Consider the following 24,638-nt stretch of genomic DNA (forward strand, 5'->3'; position numbering starts at 1 on the left):
TTCTACCCAGCCATCACCACTAGTCTGTCCTCCTCCATTCTACCCAGCCATCACCACTAGTCTGTCCTCCTCCATTCTACCCAGCCATCATCACTAGTCTGTCCTCCTCCATTCTACCCAGCCATCACCACTAGTCTGTCCTCCTCCATTCTACCCAGCCAATCACCACTAGTCTGTCCCCTCAGCCATTACCACAAGTCTGTCCTCCTTCATTAAGGTGCCACCAACCTCCTGTGCCTAACAGGCCTCTTTCAAATGAAGAGGAATGGCATAGACAAGGTACATCATCATCCCTAAGTGTGTACAGTTGATTGTGTAGCTCAATGAAGCCACTTTGAAACTGGGAATCCTTAATGGTGAAACTGTCCTTTGTTTTAGCTCCTCCTCCTTGTTCAACACTAACAACTGAGGCCAGAAGTCAAATCAAATCACATTTTATTTATAAGTAATCCTTCTCCCCCCCCCTTTAAGATTTAGATGCACTATTGTAAAGTGACTGTTCCACTGGATGTCATAAGGTGAATGCACCAATTTGTAAGTCGCTCTGGATAAGAGCGTCTGCTAAATGACTTAAATGTAAATGTAATTTGTCACATACACATGGTTAGCAGATGTTAATGCGAGTGTAGCGAAATGCTTGTGCTTCTAGTTCCGACAATGCAGTAATAACCAACAAGTAATCTAACTAACAATTCCAAAACTACCGTGTGCCACTCTAATGCAGACTGTATCTTTAAGATGATTTGGACAAGCCTCTTATGAACCATCCTGATCCATCCTTACATTGTGTTTGGCTACACGTTTGTGCCACTCCTTCCACCATATGGCCGGACCAATCAGCATCCTCTGATAGTCTGTGGGCTGGTTTAGTTGATAAACGATAACGAGAAGCGCTTGTACTAGGCCCTGAAGTCAAATCATAACAACAATGGCTGCTCTTGAGGAGGTTGGCAGCAGTTATATCAGAACTGGACGGCATAACTTCATTACATAGTCTGGTTAGAAAATAGTATGTGTAGCCATTTGTTTAGGTGTTCAGGAGTCTTATGGCTTGGGGGGTAACAAGCTGTTTAGAAGCCTCTTGGACCTAGTCTTGGTACTCCGTCACTGCTTGCCGTGCGGTAGTAGAGAGAATAGTATATGACTGGGGTGGCTGGAGACTGACAATTTTTAGGGCCTTCCTCTGACACTGCCTGGTATAGAGGTCCTGGGTGGCAGGAAGCTTGGCCCCAGTGATGTACTGGGCCGTACGCGCTACCCTCTGTCATGCCTTGCAGACGGAGACCGAGCAGTTGCCATACCAGGCAGTGATGCAACCCGTCAGGATGCTCTCGATGGTGCAGCTGTAGAACCTTGTGAGGATCTGAGGACCCATACCAAATCTTTTCAGTCTCCTGAGGGGGAATAGGTTTTGTCGTGCCCTCTTCACGACGGTCTTGGTGTGCTTGGACTATGTTAGTTTGTTGGTGATGTGGACACCAAGGAACTTGAAGCTCTCAACCTGCTCCGCTGCAGCCCCGTCGATGAGAATGGGGGCGTGCTCTGTCCTCTTTTTCCTGTAGTCCACAATCATCTCTGATTGTCTCAACTCCTCTTCAGTGTATTCCGGCTCAAATTAATAGGGACTATGTTTATATGTCAAATAAAATCTGTAGTCCACAATCATCTCCTTTGTCTTGATCACGTTGAGGGAGAGGTTCTTGTTCTGGCACCACATGGCCAGGTCTCTGACGTCCTCCCTATAGGCTGTCTTGTCGTTGATCAGGCCTACCACTGTCGTGTCATCGGCAAACTTAATGATGGTGTTGGAGTCGTGCCTGGCCTTGCAGTCATGAGTGAACAGGGTGTACAGGTGGGGACTGAGCACGCACCCCTGAGGTTCCCCGTGTTGAGGATCAGCGTGGCGGGCAGATGTGTTGTTACCTACCCTTACCACTGGTGGGTGGCCCGTCAGGAAGTCCAGCAGCCATTGTTGTTATGATTTTCAACTTCAGCGCCAAGTATAGGCGCTTCTCGTTGTCGTCATCAACTCAACTACCCCCACAGATTATCAGAGGATGCTGATTGGTGCGGCCATATGGTGGAGGGAGAGGGAGGGGCTTAAACAGTTTGAATCGTGGCCAGACTGTATTCGTGTAGCCAAAACACAATGTACAGTTTGGAATGTTTTCAGACCCCTTTCCATTTTCCACATTTTGTTACAAAAATACCTTATTTGTGTAAGTATTTAGACCCTTTCCTATGAGACTCGAAATTGAGCTCAGGTGCATCCTGTTTCCATTGATCATCCTTGAGAGGTTTCTACAATCAATTGATTGGACATGATTTGGAAAGGCACACACCTGTCAATATTAGGTCCCACAGTTGACAGTGCATGTCAGAGCAAAAACCAAGCCTTTAGGTCGAAGGAATTGTCCCTAGAGCTCCGAGACAGGATTGTGTCGAGGCACAGATCTGGGGAATGGTACTGAAAAATTTCTGCAGAGTTGAAGGTCCCCAAGAACACAGTGGCCTCCATCATTCTTAAATGGAAGAAGTTTGGAACCACCAAGACTCTTCATAGAGCCGAGCTGGCCGCCCGGCCACACTGAGCAATCGGGGGAGAAGGGCTTGGGGACCTCCCTGACCAAGAACCCGATGGACACTGACAGAGTCCTAAAGTTCCTCTGTGGAGATGGGAGAACCTTCCAGAAGGACAACTATCTCTGCAGCACTCCACCAATCAGGTTTTTAAGGTAGAGTGGCCAGACGGAATCCACTCCTCAGGAAAAGGCACATGACAGCCCGCTTGGAGTTTTCCAAAAGGCACCTAAACGACTCTCAGAAACAAGATTGAACTCTTTGGCCTGAATGCCAAGCGTCATGTCTGGAGGAAACCTGGCACCATCCCTACGGTGAAGCAGCATCATGCTGTATGGATGTTGTTCAGCGGCAGGGACTGGGAGACTAGTGAAGCATGGTGGGGGCAGCATCATGCTGTGGGGATGTTGTTCAGGGACTGGGAGACTAGTGAAGCATGGTGGTGGCAGCATTGCTGTATGGATGTTGTTCAGGAGCAGGGTCTGGGAGACTAGTTAAGTAAGCATGGTGGTGGCAGCATCAAGCTGTGGGGATGTTGTTCAGGGACTGGGAGACTAGTGAAGCATGGTGGTGGCAGCATCATGCTGTGGGGATGTTGTTCAGCGGCAGGGACTGGGAGACTAGTGAAGCATGGTGGTGGCAGCATCCTGCTGTATCGATGTTGTTCAGGGACTGGGAGACTAGTGAAGCATGGTGGTGGCAGCATCATGCTGTGGGGATGTTGTTTAACGGCAGGGACTGAGAGACTAGTGAAGCATGGTGGTGGTAGCATCATGCTGTATGGATGTTGTTCAGGGACTGGGAGACGAGTGAAGCATGGGTGGCAGCATCATGCTGTGGGGATGTTGTTCAGCGGCAGGGACTGGGAGACTAGTGAAGCATGGTGGTGGCAGCATCATGCTGTGGGTATGTTGTTCAGGGACTGGGAGACTAGTGAAGCATGGTGGTGGCAGCATCATGCTGTATGGATGTTGTTCAGCGGCAGGGACTGGGAGACTAGTGAAGCATGGTGGTGGCAGCATCATGCTGTGGGGATGTTGTTCAGGGACTGGGAGACTAGTGAAGCATGGTGGTGGCAGCATCATGCTGTGGGGATGTTGTTCAGGGACTGGGAGACTAGTGAAGCATGGTGGTGGCAGCATCATGCTGTGGGGATGTTGTTCAGCTGCAGGGACTGGGAGAGCATAGTACAGAGATCCTTGATGAAAACCTGCTCCAGAGCGCTCAGGATCTCAGACTGGAGGTGAAGGTTCACCTTCCAACAGGACAACGACCCTAAGCACACAGCCAAGACAACACAGGAGTGGCTTCGGGACAAGTCTCTGAATGTCCGGACTTGAACTTGATCAAACATCTCTGGAGAGACCTGAAAATATCTGTGCAGCGACACGCCCCAGTCAACCTGACAGATTGAAAGGATCTGCAGAGAAGAATGGGAGAAACTCTCCAAATACAGGTGTGCCAAGCTTGTAGCGTCATACCCAAGACTTGAGGCTGTAATCGCTGCCAAAGGTGCTTCAACGAAGTACTGAGTAAAGCGTATATGTTTTTTGTTTGTTTTGTGAGTAAAAATAAAATAAAAAAACGTTTTTGCTTTTTCATTATGAGGTATTGTGTGTAGATTGAGGGGGGAAAAAATTAAGGCTGTAACGTAACACAATGTGGAAAAAGTCAAAGGGTCTGAATACTTTCCTAATGCAGTAAGCTCACAAGATCAAGATGGTTTGTAGGTATACACATAAGCTTGTTTTACTTCGTTTTTGTTTGAATCCAAGATCTCCCACCCCTCTCTCCCAGTAGAGAGGCTGGTGAAGGGTTAAAGTCTGTCTCAGATCATCCCAGTAGAGGGGCTGGTGAAGGGTTAAAGTCTGTCTCAGATCATCCCAGTAGAGAGGCTGGTGAAGGGTTAAAGTCTGTCTCAGATCATCCCAGTAGAGAGGCTGGTGAAGGGTTAAAGTCTGTCTCAGATCATCCCAGTAGAGAGGCTGGTGAAGGGTTAAAGTCTGTCAGATCAGATGAAGGGTTAAAGTCTGTCTCAGATCATCCCAGCAGAGAGGCTGGTGAAGGGTTAAAGTCTGTCTCAGATCATCCCAGCAGAGAGGCTGGTGAAGGGTTAAAGTCTGTCTCAGATCATCCCAGTAGAGGGGCTGGTGAAGGGTTAAAGTCTGTCTCAGATCATCCCAGTAGAGGCTGGTGAAGGGTGAATAAAGTATCTCTCTGTCTCAGATCATCCCAGTAGAGGCTGGTGAAGGGTGAATAAAGTATCTCTCTGTCTCTCTATCTCAGATCATCCCAGTAGAGAGGCTGGTGAAGGGTGAATAAAGTATCTCTCTGTCTCTCTGTCTCAGATCATCCCAGTAGAGAGGCTGGTGAAGGGTGAATAAAGTATCTCTCTGTCTCAGACCATCCCAGTAGAGGCTGGTGAAGGGTGAATAAAGTATCTCTCTGTCTCAGACCATCCCAGTAGAGGCTGGTGAAGGGTGAATAAAGTATCTCTCTGTCTCAGACCATCCCAGTAGAGGCTGGTGAAGGGTGAATAAAGTATCTCTCTGTCTCTGTCTCAGATCATCCCAGTAGAGAGGCTGGTGAAGGGGAGGTTTCAGGATAACTTTGAGTTCATCCAGTGGTTTAAGAAGTTTTTTGATGCCAACTACGATGGGAAGGAGTATGACCCTGTGGCCACACGCCAGGGGCAGGAGGGCGCCCCCTCACCCAACCCAGGTACAAACACACCCTCTTATCATATCACCTCCTCTGCTACATCAACATCCCCTCACCCAGCCCAGGTACACACCTCCTCTGCTACATCATCATGTCCTCACCCAGCCACGGTACACACCTCCTCTGCTACATCATCATCATCATGTCCTCACCCAGCCCAGGTACACCACCTCCTCTGCTACATCATCATCATCATGTCCTCACCCAGCCCAGGTACACACCCCCTCTGCTACATCATCATGTCCTCACCCAGCCCAGGTACACACCCCCTCTGCTACATCATCATGTCCTCACCCAACCCAGGTACACACCTCCTCTGCTACATCATCATGTCCTCACCCAGCCCAGGTACACACCCCCTCTGCTACATCATCATGTCCTCACCCAACCCAGGTACACACCTCCTCTGCTACATCATCATCATGTCCTCACCCAGCCCAGGTACACACCTCCTCTGCTACATCATCATGTCCTCAGCCAGCCCAGGTACACACCTCCTCTGCTACATCATCATGTCCTCACCCAGCCCAGGTACACACCTCCTCCGCTACATCATCATCATCATGTCCTCAGCCAGCCCAGGTACACACCTCCTCTGCTACATCATCATGTCCTCACCCAGCCCAGGTACACACCTCCTCCGCTACATCATTATCATCATGTCCTCACCCAGCCCAGGTACACACCTCCTCTGCTACATCATCATGTCCTCACCCAGCCCAGGTACACACCTCCTCTGCTACATCATCATGTCCTCAGCCAGCCCAGGTACACACCTCCTCTGCTACATCATCATGTCCTCACCCAGCCCAGGTACACACCTCCTCCGCTACATCATCATCATCATGTCCTCAGCCAGCCCAGGTACACACCTCCTCTGCTACATCATCATGTCCTCACCCAGCCCAGGTACACACCTCCTCCGCTACATCATCATCATCATGTCCTCACCCAGCCCAGGTACACACCTCCTCTGCTACATCATCATGTCCTCACCCAGCCCAGGTACACACCTCCTCTGCTACATCATCATGTCTGCTCACCAGGTCATCTCATTTCCACTCACCCAAATGACCCTCCTCTTCCTCCACCCCATGTAAAAGTGATCCATCCTGCCTGTGTTCATGTGCTGCTATAAAGGGTTTTGACTTTGTTTTCTCCCTCTACGGTATAAAACAGGTGCTTTGTTTTCCTGTGTTTGTTTGAACTTTTGGCAAAAAAAATTTCAGGTTATTATAGTAGAACTGATGTAGGTAGCTGTTGATTGGGTGCTAGTGAGAGTGGTTAAGATTGGTTGTGTGTCCAGGCCCCCAGAGGACGTCTCCCACGGCGACCAAGACATTCCACGCCCCCCCGAGGCAGATACAGTCCGCCCCCATCCGCAGGGCGACGCCCACCAGAGCGTCAGACGCTGAGATACTACAACTGAACCAGCAGGTACACACACACACACACACACACACACACACACACACACACACACACACACACACACACACACACACACACACACACACACACACACACACACACACACACACACACACAGAAATACAAACATGAAAATAAGAATTCTTATCAAATAAGTACCTAATTTATTCTCTCTATATTTTTATTTCTAAATGTTTGATATACAGTGCCTTCGGGAAAGTGTTATGTTACATCCTTATTCTTAAAATGTATTTAAAAAAAAAAATTAAATCCTCAATCTACACACAATACTCCATAATGACAAAGTGAAAACTGTTTTTTAGAAAATGTATTAAAAATGCAAAACAGAAATAACTTATTTACATAAATATTCAGACCCTTTACTATGAGACTTGAAATTGATCTCAGGTGCATCCTGTTTCCATTGATCATCCTTGAGATGTTTCTACAACTTGGTTGGAGTCCACCTGTGGTAAATTCAATTGATTGGACATGATTTGGAAAGGCACAGACCTGTCTTAAATGGAAGAGGTTTGGAAACACCAAGACTCTTCTTAGAGCTGGCCTCCCAGGCCAAACTGAGGGCCTTGGTCAGGGAGGTCCTGCAGCACTCCACTAATCAGGCCTTTATGGTAGAGTGGCCAGACTAAAGCCGCTCCTCAGTAAAAGGCACATGACAGCCCACTTGGAGTTTTCCAAAAGGCGCACCTAAACATTTACATTACATTTACATTTAAGTCATTTAGCAGACGCTCTTATCCAGAGCGACTTACAAATTGGTGCATTCACCTTATGACATCCAGTGGAACAGTCACTTTACAATAGTGCATCTAAATCTTAAAGGGGGGTGAGAGGGATTACTTATCCTGTCCTAGGTATTCCTTAAAGAGGTGGGGTTTCAGGTGTCTCCGGAAGGTGGTGATTGACTCCGCTGTCCTGGCGTCGTGAGGGAGTTTGTTCCACCATTGGGGGGCCAGAGCAGCGAACAGTTTTGACTGGGCTGAGCGGGAGCTGTACTTCCTCAGTGGTAGGGAGGCGAGCAGGCCAGAGGTGGATGAACGCAGTGCCCTTGTTTGGGTGTAGGGCCTGATCAGAGCCTGGAGGTACTGAGGTGCCGTTCCCCTCACAGCTCCGTAGGCAAGCACCATGGTCTTGTAGCGGATGCGAGCTTCAACTGGAAGCCAGTGGAGAGAGTGGAGGAGCGGGGTGACGTGAGAGAACTTGGGAAGGTTGAACACCAGACGGGCTGCGGCGTTCTGGATGAGTTGAAGGGGTTTAATGGCACAGGCAGGGAGCCCAGCCAACAGCGAGTTGCAGTAATCCAGACGGGAGATGACAAGTGCCTGGATTAGGACCTGCGCCGCTTCCTGTGTGAGGCAGGGTCGTACTCTGCGGATGTTGTAGAGCATGAACCTACAGGAACGGGTCACCGCCTTGATGTTGGTTGAGAACGACAGGGTGTTGTCCAGGATCACGCCAAGGTTCTTAGCGCTCTGGGAGGAGGACACAATGGAGTTGTCAACCGTGATGGCGAGATCATGGAACGGGCAGTCCTTCCCCGGGAGGAAGAGCAGCTCCGTCTTGCCGAGGTTCAGCTTGAGGTGGTGATCCATCATCCACACTGATATGTCTGCCAGACATGCAGAGATGCGATTCGCCACCTGGTCATCAGAAGGGGGAAAGGAGAAGATTTGTTGTGTGTCGTCTGCATAGCAATGATAGGAGAGACCATGTGAGGTTATGACAGAGCCAAGTGACTTGGTGTATAGCGAGAATAGGAGAGGGCCTAGAACAGAGCCCTGGGGGACACCAGTGGTGAGAGCGCGTGGTGAGGAGACAGATTCTCGCCACGCCACCTGGTAGGACCGACCTGTCAGGTAGGACGCAATCCAAGCGTGGGCCGCGCCGGAGATACCCAACTCAGAGAGGGTGGAGAGGAGGATCTGATGGTTCACAGTATCGAAGGCAGCCGATAGGTCTAGAAGGATGAGAGCAGAGGAGAGAGAGTTAGCTTCAGCAGTGCGGAGCGCCTCCGTGATACAGAGGAGATCAGTCTCAGTTGAATGACTAGTCTTGAAACCTGACTGATTTGGATCAAGAAGGTCATTCAGAGAGAGATAGCGGGAGAGCTGGCCAAGGACGGCACGTTCAAGAGTTTTGGAGAGAAAAGAAAGAAGGGATACTGGTCTGTAATTGTTGACATCGGAGGGATCGAGTGTAGGTTTTTTCAGAAGGGGTGCAACTCTCTCTCTCTTGAAGACGGAAGGGACGTAGCCAGCGGTCAGGGATGAGTTGATGAGTGAGGTGAGGTAAGGGAGAAGGTCTCCGGAAATGGTCTGGACAAGAGAGGAGGGGATAGGGTCAAGCGGGCAGGTTGTTGGGCGGCCGGTCGTCACAAGACGCGAGATTTCATTTGGAGAGAGAGGGGAGAAAGAGGTCAGAGCACAGGGTAGGGCAGTGTGAGCAGAACCAGCGGTGTCGTTTGACTTAGCAAACGAGGATCGGATGTCGTCAACCTTCTTTTCAAAATGGTTGACGAAGTCATCTGCAGAGAGGGGAGGGGGGTTCAGGAGGGAGGAGAAGGTGGCAAAGAGCTTCCTAGGGTTAGAGGCAGATGCCTCTAAACGACTCTCAGAAACAAGATTCTCTGGTCTGATGAAACCAAGATTGAACTCTGTGCTGAATGCCAAGTGTCACATCTGGAGGAAACCAGGAACCATCTCTATCTCTGTTGTGGAGATGTTTTTCAGCGGCAGGGACTGGGAGACTAGTCAGGATCGAGGGAAAGATGAACAGAGCGATCCTTGATGACAACCTACTCCAGAGGACCTCAGACTGGGGCGACGGTTCACCTTCCACCAGGACAACGACCCCAAGCACACAGCAAAGACAACGTGTGAGTGGCTTCGGGACAAGTATCTGAATGTCCTTGAGTGACCCAGCCAGAGCCCGGAGTTGAACCCAATCGAACCTTTCTGGAGAGACCTGAAAATAGCTGTGCAGCAACGTTCCCCATCCAACCTGACAGTTTGAGAGGATCTGCAGAGAAGAATGGGAGAAACTCCCCAAATACAGGTGTGCCAAACTTGTAGCATCATACCCAAGAAGACTTGATTCTGTAATCGCTGTCTAAGGTGCTTCAACAAATTGCTGAGTAAAGGGTCTGAATACTTACGTAACTGTGATATTTACTATCCACCTACCTACCTCCTACCCCAATCTCCACCTACCTACCTCCTACCCCAATCTCCACCTACCTACCTCCTACCCCAATCTCCACCTACCTACCTCCTACCCCAATCTCCACCTACCTACCTCCTACCCCAATCCCCACCTACCTACCTCCTACCCCAATCTCCACCTACCTACCTCCTACCCCAATCTCCACCTACTTACCTCCTACCCCTCTCTCCACCTACCTACCCCAATCTCCACCTACCTACCCCAATCTCCACCTACCTACCTCCTACCCCAATCTCCACCTCCACCTCCTACCCCAATCTCCACCTACCTACCCCCTCCTACCCCAATCTCCACCTACCTACCTCCTACCCCTCTCTCCACCTACCCCCTCCACCTACCTCCCTCCAATCTCCACCTACCTACCTCCTACCCCAATCTCCACCTACCTACCTCCTACCCCAATCTCCACCTACCTACCTCCTACCCCAATCTCCACCTACCTACCTCCTACCCCTCCACCTACCTATCTCCTACCCCAATCTCCACCTACCTACCTCCTACCCCAATCTCCACCTACCTACCTCCTACCCCTCTCTCCACCTACCTACCTCCTACCCCAATCTCCACCTACCTACCTCCTACCCCAATCTCCACCTACCTACCTCCTACCCCAATCTCCACCTACCTACCTCCTACCCCAATCTCCACCTACCTACCTACCTACCTCCTACCCCTCTCTCCACCTACCTACCTCCTACCCCAATCTACACCTACCTACCTCCTACCCCAATATCCACCTACCTACCTCCTACCCCAATCTCCACCTACCTACCTCCTACCCCAATCTCCACCTACCTACTTCCTACCCCAATCTCCACCTACCTACCCCAATCTCCACCTACCTACCTCCTACCCCAATCTCCACCTACCTACCTCCTACCCCTCTCTCCACCTACCTACCTCCTACCCCAATATCCACCTACCTACCCCAATCTCCACCTACCTACCTCCTACCCCAATCTCTACCTACCTACCTCCTACCCCAATCTCTACCTACCTACCTCCTACCCCAATCTCCACCTACCTCCTACCAATCTCCAACCCTCCTACCCCTCTCTCCAACCCTCCTACCCCTCTCTCCAACCCTCCTACCCCTCTCTCCAACCCTCCTACCCTCTCTCCAACCCTCCTACCCCTCTCCAACCCTCCTACCCCTCCTCCACCCCCTCCCTACCTCTCCTACCCCTCTATCCACCTGCCTACCCCTCTATCCACCTACCTATTTCTCCTACCCCTCTCTCCACCTACCTGCCTCTCCCTCCACCTACCTGCCTCTCCCTCCACCTACCTGCCTCTCCCTCCACCTACCTGCCTCTCCCCCCACCTACCTGCCTCTCCCCCACCTACCTGCCTCTCCCCCACCTACCTGCCTCTCCCTCCACCTACCTGCCCCTCCCTCCACCTACCTGCCTCTCCCTCCACCTACCTGCCTCTCCCTCCACTTACCTGCCTCTCCCTCCACCTACCTCCCTCTCCCTTTTCCTCATCATATGTGTGTGTGTGTATAGATGTTGGACCTGAAACTGACAGTGGATGGTCTTGAGAAGGAGAGAGATTTCTACTTCAGTAAGCTGAGAGATATCGAGCTGATCTGTCAGGAGAATGAGACCAACACCAGCCCAACACTCTCCAAGATCATGGATATACTGTACGCTACTGAGGTAGGACAGACGCATACAGACTATATGCTGGTGGTAGTGGCATTGGAGGGCCAGTAGAGGGCAGTGTACCTGTGATTGCAGTCTGTCCTGTTCCATCACACAACTATTATTAATCTTCTAATCAATAGAAGTAGAATTAATCATAATGTATTAACTTTAATAGCGATTGTTTGTTATTAAAGCGGAAGATCAGTATATTAGGAACCATCGAACATCAAGTTGCAAAATAGTGAACTTCTCCTTTAAGTGTATGATGCTTGCTAGGTTACCAGCTCGGTACGAGCTGTCCTTCAGCTGAGACTTCCCGTGGTCACCAGATATCCCAGGGCATCGACTAGGTCTTAACCCTGGGGCTATGGCAAAACACCCACCCCAAAGCATTACAACCATGGCTAGGGCTGTGGTGGTCAGGACATTTAACTCTGGGGCTATGGCAAAACTCCCACCCCAAAGCATTACAACCATGGCTGTGGTGGTCAGGACATTTGGTAAACCGGTGATTGACAAGCAAGTAACTGGCAGTCTTCATGGTAATTGACAAACACATTCAGTATTTCCTGGCTTCCACATATCCTACAAGACACTGATGCAGACCTTTGGAACATCTACACTTTAAAAAGTCTAACAAATCCATGTAATATAGTCTACCTACACCATCACAATAAATCCATGTAATATAGTCTACCTACACCTCCACAATAAATCCATGTAATATAGTCTACCTACACCTCCACAATAAATCCATGTAATATAGTCTACACCATCACAATAAATCCATGTAATATAGCCTACACCATCACAATAAATCCATGTAATATAGTCTACCTACACCTCCACAATAAATCCATGTAATATAGTCTACCTACACCATCACAATAAATCCATGTAATATAGTCTACCTACACCATCACAATAAATCCATGTAATATAGTCTACCTACACCATCACAATAAATCCATGTAATATAGCCTACACCATCACAATAAATCCATGTAATATAGTCTACCTACACCATCACAATAAATCCATGTAATATAGTCTACACCATCACAATAAATCCATGTAATATAGTCTACCTACACCATCACAATAAATCCATGTAATATAGTCTACACCTCCACAATAAATCCATGTAATATAGCCTACACCATCACAATAAATCCATGTAATATAGTCTACCTACACCTCCACAATAAATCCATGTAATATAGCCTACACCATCACAATAAATCCATGTAATATAGTCTACCTACACCTCCACAATAAATCCATGTAATATAGTCTACCTACACCATCACAATAAATCCATGTAATATAGTCTACCTACACCATCACAATAAATCCATGTAATATAGTCTACCTACACCATCACAATAAATCCATGTAATATAGCCTACACCATCACAATAAATCCATGTAATATAGCCTACACCATCACAATAAATCCATGTAATATAGCCTACACCTCCACAATAAATCCATGTAATATAGCCTACACCATCACAATAAATCCATGTAATATAGTCTACCTACACCATCACAATAAATCCATGTAATATAGTCTACACCTCCACAATAAATCCATGTAATATAGCCTACACCATCACAATAAATCCATGTAATATAGTCTACCTACACCATCACAATAAATCCATGTAATATAGTCTATACCATCACAATAAATCCATGTAATATAGTCTACACCATCACAATAAATCCATGTAATATAGTCTGTCTACACCATCACAATAAATCCATGTAATATAGTCTACCTACACCATCACAATAAATCCATGTAATGTAGTCTACACCATCACAATAAATCCATGTAATATAGTCTACACCATCACAATAAATCCATGTAATATAGTCTACCTACACCATCACAATAAATCCATGTAATATAGTCTACACCTCCACAATAAATCCATGTAATATAGTCTACCTACACCTCCACAATAAATCCATGTAATATAGTCTACACCATCACAATAAATCCATGTAATATAGTCTACCTACACCTCCACAATAAATCCATGTAATATAGTCTACACCATCACAATAAATCCCTGTAATATAGTCTACCTACACCTCCACAATAAATCCATGTAATATAGTCTACACCATCACAATAAATCCATGTAATATAGTCTACCTACACCATCACAATAAATCCATGTAATATAGTCTACACCATCACAATAAATCCCTGTAATATAGTCTACCTACACCATCACAATAAATCCATGTAATATAGTCTACCTACACCTCCACAATAAATCCATGTAATATAGTCTACCTACACCATCACAATAAATCCATGTAATATAGTCTACCTACACCTCCACAATAAATCCATGTAATATAGTCTACCTACACCTCCACAATAAATCCATGTAATATAGTCTACACCTTCACAATAAATCCATGTAATATAGTCTACACCATCACAATAAATCCATGTAATATAGTCTACACCATCACAATAAATCCATGTAATAGTCTACCTACACCATCACAATAAATCCATGTAATATAGTCTACCTACACCATCACAATAAATCCATGTAATATAGTCTACCTACACCATCACAATAAATCCATTTAATATAGTCTACCTACACCATCACAATAAATGCATGTAATATAATCTACCTACACCATCACAATAAATCCATTTAATATAGTCTACCTACACCATCACAATAAATCCATGTAATATAGTCTACCTACACCATCACAATAAATCCCTGTTATATAGTCTACACCATCACAATAAATCCATGTAATATAGTCTACACCATCACAATAAATCCATGTAATATAGTCTACCTACACCTCCACAATAAATCCATGTAATATAGTCTACACCATCACAATAAATCCATGTAATAGTCTACCTACACCATCACAATAAATCCATGTAATGTAGTCTACACCATCACAATAAATCCATGTAATATAGTCTACCTACACCATCACAATAAATCCATGTAATATAGTCTACACCATCACAATAAATCCATGTAATATAGTCTACACCATCACAATAAATCCATGTAATATAGTCTACCTACACCTCCACAATAAATCCATGTAATATAGCCTACCTACACCATCACAATAAATCCATGTAAATAGTCTACCTACACCATCACAATAAATCCATGTAATATAGTCTACCTACACCATCACAATAAATCCATGTAATATAGTCTACCTACACCATCACAATAAATCCATGTAATATAGTCTACCTACACCATCACAATAAATCCATGTAATATAGTCTACACACCTCACAATAAATCCATGTAATATAGTCTACTACACCATCACAATAAATCCATGTAATATAGTCTACCTACACCATCACAATAAATCCATGTAATATAGTCTACACCATCACAATAAATCCATTTAATATAGCCTACACCATCACAATAAATCCATGTAATATAATCTACACACCATCACAATAAATCCATGTAATATAAGCCTACACCATCACAATAAATCCATGTAATATAGTCTACACCATCACAATAAATCCATGTAATATAGTCTACACCATCACAATAAACAATAAATCCATGTAATATAGTCTACACCATCACAATAAATCCATGTAATATAAATCCACCATCACAATAAATCCATATAATATAGTCTACCTACCTCACAATAAATCCTTAATATAGCTACACCATCACAATAAATCCATGTAATATAGTCTACCTACACCATCACAAAAATCCATGTAATATAGTCTACCTACACCATCACAATAAATCATATTATTATTAATATAGTCTACCTACACCATCACAATAAATCCATGTAATATAGTCTACCTACACCATCACAATAAATCCATGTAATATAGTCTACCTACACCATCACAATAAATCCATGTAATATAGTCTACCTACACCATCACAATAAATCCATGTAATAGTCTACCTACACCATCACAATAAATCCATGTAATATAGTCTACCTACACCATCACAATAAATCCATGTAATATAGTCTACCTACACCATCACAATAAATCCATGTAATATAGTCTACACCATCACAATAAATCCATGTAATATAGTCTACCTACACCATCACAATAAATCCATGTAATATAGTCTACCTACACCTCCACAATAAATCCATGTAATATAGTCTACACCATCACAATAAATCCATGTAATATAGTCTACCTACACCATCACAATAAATCCATGTAATATAGTCTACCTACACCTTAAAAATAAATCCATGTAATATAGTCTACCTACACCATCACAATAAATTCATGTAATATAGTCTACCTACACCATCACAATAAATCCATGTAATATAGTCTACATACACCATCACAATAAATCCATGTAATATAGTCTACACCATCACAATAAATCCATGTAATATAGTCTACCTACACCACAATAAATCCATGTAATATAGTCTACCTACACCATCACAATAAATCCATGTAATATAGTCTACACCATCACAATAAATCCATGTAATATAGTCTACCTACACCATCACAATAAATCCATGTAATATAGTCTACCTACACCATCACAATAAATCCATGTAATATAGTCTACCTACACCATCACAATAAATCCATGTAATATAGTCTACCTACACCATCACAATAAATCCATGTAATATAGTCTACCTACACCATCACAATAAATCCATGTAATATAGTCTACCTACACCATCACAATAAATCCATGTAATAGTCTACCTACACCATCACAATAATTCCATGTAATATAGTCTACCTACACCATCAAATCAAATCAACATTATTTATATAGTCTACCTACACCATCACAATCAAATCCATGTAATATAGTCTACCTAAAACCCCAAACACAATAAATCCATGTAATATAGTCTAGGAAAACCTCCAAGAAAGGCCAAAATAGGAAGAAACCTCACAAGGAACCCATGTAATATAGTCTACCTACACCATCACAATAAATCCAAGATGTTCAAATGTTCTACCTACACCATCACAATAAATCCATGTAATATAGTCTACCTACACCATCACAATAAATCCATGTAATATAGTCTACGGTCCTAGGGCTCACCATCACAATAAATCCATGTAATATAGTCATATGTGGGGTGGCCATCTCTTCTGGCTGTGCCGGGTGGAATTATAACAGTCTACAAGATGTTCAAATGTTCATAAATGACCCATGGTTAATATAGTCAGAACAGTTGAACCTCACAATAAATCCAGGTGGAATGGGGTCTACCAACACCATCACAATAAATCCTGTAATATAGTCCTACACCATCACAATAAATCCATGTAATATAGTGGACCTGGGGACAGCACCATCACAATAAATCCATGTAATATAGTCTACCTACACCATCACAATAAATCCATGTAATATAGTCTACCTAGATTCACCATCACAATAAATCCATGTAATATCCAGATAAACAAACTGACCCCACCCCCACAATAAATCCAGCATAATATAGGCTACCTACACCATCACAATAAATGGCCCCATCCGTAGGACAGTCTACCGGACAGCCATCAAATAAATCCATGTAATATAGTCTACCCACACCATCACAATAAATCCATGTAATATAGTCTTCAACCATCACAATAAATCCTGTAATATAGTCTACCTACATCTCCATCACAATAAATCCATGTAATATAGTCTAGGCCGACCACAATAAATCCAGTGAATATACCCACCCAGACCATCACAATAAATCCATGTAATATAGTCTAGCCCCCTACAGGGTCACAATAAATCCCAGTGTAATATAGTCTACCGGCCATCACAATAAATCCATGTAATATTCCTTCACCATCACAATAAATCCATGTAATCATAGACCCACTGAAGAGACACTTCACAATAAATCCATGTAATATAGCCTACACCATCACAATAAATCCAGCTCTAATATAGCCCTACCTCCAGCTGTTTGCTTAGAAATTCTAGGGACAATTAGGAGGCCTACACTTGTGACAATAAATCCATGTAATATAGTCTACAGGACCAAATCAAATCCAGGTAATATAGGAGCAAGCCCATGTAATGCTTTATAGTTCAGTAAAACCTGAAACACCATCACAATAAATCCATGTAATATAGTCTACACCATCACAATAAATCCATGTAATATAGTCTACACCATCACAATAAATCCATGTTAATTTAGTCTTTACCTACACCATCACAATAAATCCATGTAATATAGTCTACACCATCACAATAAATCCATGTAATATAGTCTACCATCATTTTTCACAATAAATCCCTGTAATTTTTGCACCATCACAATAAATCCATGTAATATAGTCTACCTAAATGGTCTTGATATGTTCTTCCACAATAAATCCATGTAATATAGTCTACCTACACCTTCACAGTTTTAAATCCACTGTAATCCATTAAGATTAATTACCTCACCATCACAATAAATCCCTGTAATTTGTTTCTACCTACACATCACAATAAATCCATGTAATATAGTCTACACACCATCCACAATACATCCATGTAATATAGTCTAGGGCACCATCACTTCACCATGTTTCATTACAATCACAATAAATCCATGTAATATAGTCTACCTACATCATCCCAATAAATCCATGTAATATGAAAGTCTACCTAAAACACCTCCACAATAAATCCATGTAATATTTGTCAGAGGACAAACCATTCACAATAAATCCATCTTTAAGATAGTCTACCTAAACCATCACAATAAATCCATGTAATTTAGTCTACCACACCTTCCAAAAAATAAATCCATGTAATATAGTCTACCTAGGTCACCAGGACAATAAAGCCTCCATGCCATAAAATGTCATTTACACCATCACAATAAATCCAGTGCTAATATAGTCACATACACCATCACAATAAATCCATGTAATATAGTCTACACCATCACAATAAATCCATGTAATATAGTCTACACCTATCACAATAAATCCATGTAATATAGTCTACCTACACCATCACAATAAATCCATGTAATATAGTCTACACCATCACAATAAATCCATGTAATATAGTCTACACCATCACAATAAATCCATGTAATAGTCTACCTACACCATCACAATAAATCCATGTAATATAGTCTACACCATCACAATAAATCCATGCAATAGTCTACCTACACCATCACAATAAATCCATGTAATATAGTCTACCTACACCTCCACAATAAATCCATGTAATAGTCTACCTACACCTCCACAATACATCCATGTAATATAGTCTACCTACACCATCACAATAAATCCATGTAATATAGTCTACACCATCACAATAAATCCATGTAATATAGTCTACCTACACCTCCACAATAAATCCATGTAATATAGTCTACCTACACCATCACAATAAATCCATGTAATATAGTCTACCTACACCTCCACAATACATCCATGTAATATAGTCTACCTACACCTCCACAATACATCCATGTAATATAGTCTACCTACACCATCACAATAAATCCATGTAATATAGTCTACCTACACCATCACAATAAATCCATGTAATATAGTCTACCTACACCATCACAATAAATCCATGTAATATAGTCTACCTACACCATCACAATAAATCCATGTAATAGTCTACACCATCACAATAAATCCATGTAATATAGTCTACCTACACCTCCACAATAAATCCATGTAATATAGTCTACCTACACCATCACAATAAATCCATGTAATATAGTCTACACCATCACAATAAATCCATGTAAAATAGTCTACCTACACCATCACAATAAATCCATGTAATATAGTCTACACCATCACAATAAATCCATGTAATATAGTCTACCTACACCATCACAATAAATCCATGTAATATAGTCTACCTACACCATCACAATAAATCCATGTAATATAGTCTACCTACACCATCACAATAAATCCATGTAATATAGTCTACCTACACCATCACAATAAATCCATGTAATATAGTCTACACCATCACAATAAATCCATGTAATATAGTCTACCTACACCATCACAATAAATCCATGTAATATAGTCTACCTACACCATCACAATAAATCCATGTAATATAGTCTACCTACACCATCACAATAAATCCATGTAATATAGTCTACACCATCACAATAAATCCATGTCATATAGTCTACCTACACCATCACAATAAATCCATGTAATATAGTCTACACCATCACAATAAATCCATGTAATATAGTCTACCTACACCATCACAATAAATCCATGTAATATAGTCTACCTACACCTCCACAATAAATCCATGTAATATAGTCTACCTACACCTCCACAATAAGTCCATGTAATATAGTCTACCTACACCATCACAATAAATCCATGTAATATAGTCTACCTACACCATCACAATAAATCCATGTAATATAGTCTACCTACACCATCACAATAAATCCATGTAATATAGTCTACCTACACCATCACAATAAATCCATGTAATATAGTCTACCTACCCCTCCACAATAAATCCATGTAATATAGTCTACATACACCATCACAATAAATCCATGTAATATAGTCTACACCATCACAATAAATCCATGTAATATAGTCTACACCATCACAATAAATCCATGTAATATAGTCTACCTACACCATCACAATAAATCCATGTAATATAGTCTACCTACACCATCACAATAAATCCATGTAATATAGTCTACACCATCACAATAAATCCATGTAATATAGTCTACACCATCACAATAAATCCATGTAATATAGCCTACACCATCACAATAAATCCATGTAATATAGTCTACCTACCCCTCCACAATAAATCCATATAATATAGTCTACACCATCACAATAAATCCAAACTTCCCCAAACTTCCCCAAACTTAACTCAAGTATGCCAGGTAGGTTCCTTATTAAAACAAATAGGCCAGGCTCCATGAGGTGTGTGACTATGATTTGAAAAAGTTGGAGGAAAAAAAGTCATGAGCTGTTTCTGGACAAGTTATAATATACACTACATGACCAAAAGTATGGTACATCTCTATCCAGAGATTGGTACATCTCAATCCAGAGATTGGTACATCTCAATCCAGAGATTGGTACATCTCTATCCAGAGATTGGTACATCTGTATCCAGAGATTGGTACATCTGTATCCAGAGATTGGTACATCTCTATCCAGAGATTGGTACATCTCTATCCAGAGATCGGTACATCTCTATCCAGAGATTGGTACATCTCTATCCAAAACCATGGTCGTTATTATGGAGTTGGTCCCCCCCTATAACAGCCCCCACTCTTCTGGGAAGGCTTTCCACTAGATGTTGGAACATTGCTGCTATAACAGCCTCCACTCTTCTGGTAAGGCTTTCCACTAGATGTAGGAACATTGCTGCTGGGACTTGCTTTCATCCAGCCACAAGCATTAGTGAGGTCGAGTAAGGCACTTAACCCTCTTCTTCCCACCTTCTGGATAAGAGCATCTGCTAAATTACTAAAATGAGCACTGATGTTGGGCGATTAGGCCTGGCTCGCAGTTGGCATTCTAATTCAACCCAAAGGTGTTCAGTGGGGTTGAGGACAGGGCAAGCCAGTCATGGTCTTCCACACCGATTTCAACAAACTATTTCTGTTGGACCTCGCTTAGTGCACAGGTGCATTGTCATGCTGAAACAGGAAAGGGCCTTCTCCAAACTGTTGGAAGCACAGAATTGTCTGTCATCGTATGCTGCAGCATTAAGATGTCCCTTCACTGGAACTAAGGGGCCGAACCATGAAAAACAGCCCCAGACAATTATTCCTCCTCCACCAAACTTTAGTTGGCACTCTCCATTGGGGCAGGTAGCTTTCTCCTGGCATCCGCCAAACCCAGATTCGTCCATTGGACTGCCAGGTAGTGAAGCGTGATTATCACTCCAGAGAAAGCATTTCCACTGCACCAGAGTCCGATGGCGACGATCTTTACACCACTCCAGCCGTGGCATTTCACGGAGCTCCCGGCGAACAGTTCTTGTTCTGACGTTGCTTCCAGAGGCAGTTTGGAACTTGGTAGTGAGTGTTGTAACCGAGAACAGATCATTTTGAATAACTACGCGCTTCAACACTCAGCAGTCACGTTCTGTGAATTTGTGTGGTTTACCACTTCGTGGCTGAGCCGTTGTTGCTCCTAGACGTTTCCACTTCACAATAACATGACTTGCAGTTGACAAGGGCAGCTAAAGCAGGGCAGACATTTGACAAACTGACTTGTTGCAAAGGTGGCATCCTAATTTAGGTGCCACATTGAAGGTCACTGAGCTCTTCAGAAAGGCCATTCTACTGTCAATGTTTGTCTGTGGAGATTGTAGGAGATTGTAGGTGTGCTCGATTTTATGCAACGGATGTGACTGAAAGCCAAAACTACTAATTAAGTATATACGTGTGTATATATATTCTTGATTTAATCTTGTCGTTACATATCACATTATTTAGTATATTAGTTTTGATTTAGAATGGAGCATTATCATGCACCTGTATCGAAACAGGGAAAAAATACATAATGTCATCTATGCACTTCAATGTAGGATGCTTTTCCCTGGTTCATTTTAATGCCAGTCAGGTAGGCTATACTCCTGTTGTAAAGAGAAGCAATGTGCTTAATATTAGGAAAGTTGAGAAATAAATATAGTAGGCCTAGCCTATAGAAAGCTGATGGGATCCTCCTCTTTTTAATAGAGGCCATCACTTGGTTCTCTCACACAATTGCATATAGAAATGTTGTGCAACATGAGCTCATGAAGTGTGTGATTAGATGGACAATAGAGTGCTGAGTACCAGGCATGTAGCAAGTTTGGTAGACTATTAATGACCAGCAGAGCTTGGAGGAGCCTAATTACTGTGACTAAATGATCTCGTGGAATTTGACTGTCCGGTGTGTTGGTAATACTGTCACCGTAACAGCCCTAACCATGGCTCACTTTCCAAATCTCCTCTCCCCCTCTCCTCTACCTGTAACTCTTCCCCAGGGCGAGGTTGACCTTCTCAGCCAACTTACCTGATAAATAAAGGTGAATAGAATGAACTACACACACCAGTCACACTTCTACATCCCCAGCTATTCCCTGACCTCTGTCTGACCTCTGTTTTAGGAGGCGTTATATCGCTTTGTGGCGGCAGCGGATGAGGAGGCGCCACGTGGAACATTCCTCCGCTCTCTCCCCGGATCAGCGCTTCAAGATCCTACCTCTATTTTATTACTCTCATTCTCTTCCCTCTTCCTCCTCCCCCCCTCCTACCCCCTCCTCCCTCCCCTCAGACATGTCAGGCTAACGCTGTACACTGAATCGGTATGGTTGGTGTTAGCAGGATGCTAGGCTAATGGCTAATGTAAATTAGATAACAGGGTAGCACAGAGCAAGAATCTATAGCGCCCTCTACAGATAGAGGCAGGTAACACAAACTCACTAATCTCTGAACCCATAAAATTCTGTCATGATTGTCTCGGATGAGGGGAGACGAAACTCCCTCCACAGACTCACTGGTCCAGTTCAGTACCTACCATGTACATATGACCAGGGAGATCGTTGAAGAATCACTGCGGAATTGGATGTTGGGAAATGCCTTCAGAACCGTCCACTGGGGCAACAGTGAGCTCTATTACCATCCAGTAGACTTTACCTTGAGGACAGGGGTGGTTCACTAACTAAATGTAGCCCTTCATCTAAACATGTTGACGTTTGGAGCAAATGGGACACCACAACAGTGTCAGAAACACTGAAATTTGACATTTGGATAAACGTAGATGAATGACTAGTTCTGCAGTGAGACAGAGCGTGCGCTCTGGATAAGAGCATCTGCTAAATGACTTAAATGTAAATGTAATATCAATCCCTGCATTAACAATATGGACCAGTTGACCAGAACCATCCGAGTCCAATCTGGAGCAAAAACAACAATCAGAATGATCCAGAAGCCAACAATGCAGTGTGATGAGGCCAGTAGGAAGCAGAGAACTGCTTCGGTTCTGTTCAGTAGGGAGCAACATCCCAGGACATTCAGAACTATACATTCTGCAGGTTTTAACCTCAATTTCCATTTATGTTTTGAATGAGTTATTTAACGTTAGCTTGGAGTGGCTAACATGTTAGCGTGAATCTATTACCCTGAGAAAGTTTAATAAAATGTATATGAACAACACTACTACACTGTATATACGAATGGGTGAATATTAATTAATTTATTTGAAGTGTGTTTTTTTTAGCAGCTGTTTATGATTGAGTTTCTTCTTGTTAGAGGCAGGGCTTAAATCGCTATCAGGGTCAGCCTCCGGTTGTCATGGCAGTAGACCTGTGACTGACATGCATCGTTAAGAGTTTTATTACAGAGGCTGAATAAACAGTGGGTTCAAAACCAGAAGGAACACGACTGGTCGACTCTTACTGTAGGAGTGCACACACACACACACACACACACCTTACATTGACACACACAGGCCTAGGCATTGATTCCATCCATATCACTTATAGAGTGATTGAAATTTAAAGACATTGTACTTGCGTTCGCGGAAACTACATTCACAGTATAACCCTGTGTTGGCTCAATCAGACACCACATTCACAGTATAACCCTGTGTTGGCTCAATCAGACACCACATTCACAGTATAACCCTGTGTTGGCTCAATCAGACACCACATTCACAGTATTAGCCTGTGTTGGCTCAATCGGACACCACAGTATAACCTCTGCCCTTTAAACAGAGGGGTTGGGGAACGCTGTCAGCATGGTCCTTTAAACAGAGGGGTTGGGGAACGCTGTCAGCATGGCCACTGCCCTTTAAATATGAAATACACTCATTGCTTTTAGCCACACCTCACTAGTCTCGTCTGTCAACAAGGCAGGTCCTGGAGGCCCTAGTTTCTACCTTCTTAACAATATCAACAAGGCAGATCCTACAGGTCCTAGTTTCTACCTTCTTAACAACACTATCAAAAAGGC

The 24,638-nt window shown here is 43.5% G+C and overlaps 1 protein-coding gene across 1 annotated transcript; it reads left to right on the forward strand.

Moving 5' to 3' along the window:
- Positions 1-5,122: 5,122 nt before the first annotated feature.
- On the forward strand, positions 5,123-24,056 carry LOC124022732 (microtubule-associated protein RP/EB family member 3-like; the record flags this gene model as incomplete). The annotated part of the gene is made up of 5 exons (XM_046337423.1): positions 5,123-5,301; positions 6,608-6,738; positions 11,484-11,636; positions 22,670-22,711; positions 22,793-24,056. Coding segments are annotated over 4 exons (496 nt in total), but the record flags the coding sequence as incomplete, so codon positions are not given.
- Positions 24,057-24,638: the final 582 nt, after the last annotated feature.

This window comes from Oncorhynchus gorbuscha, unplaced genomic scaffold (assembly GCF_021184085.1).
Source record: "Oncorhynchus gorbuscha isolate QuinsamMale2020 ecotype Even-year unplaced genomic scaffold, OgorEven_v1.0 Un_scaffold_1406, whole genome shotgun sequence".
NCBI lineage: Eukaryota > Metazoa > Chordata > Actinopteri > Salmoniformes > Salmonidae > Oncorhynchus > Oncorhynchus gorbuscha.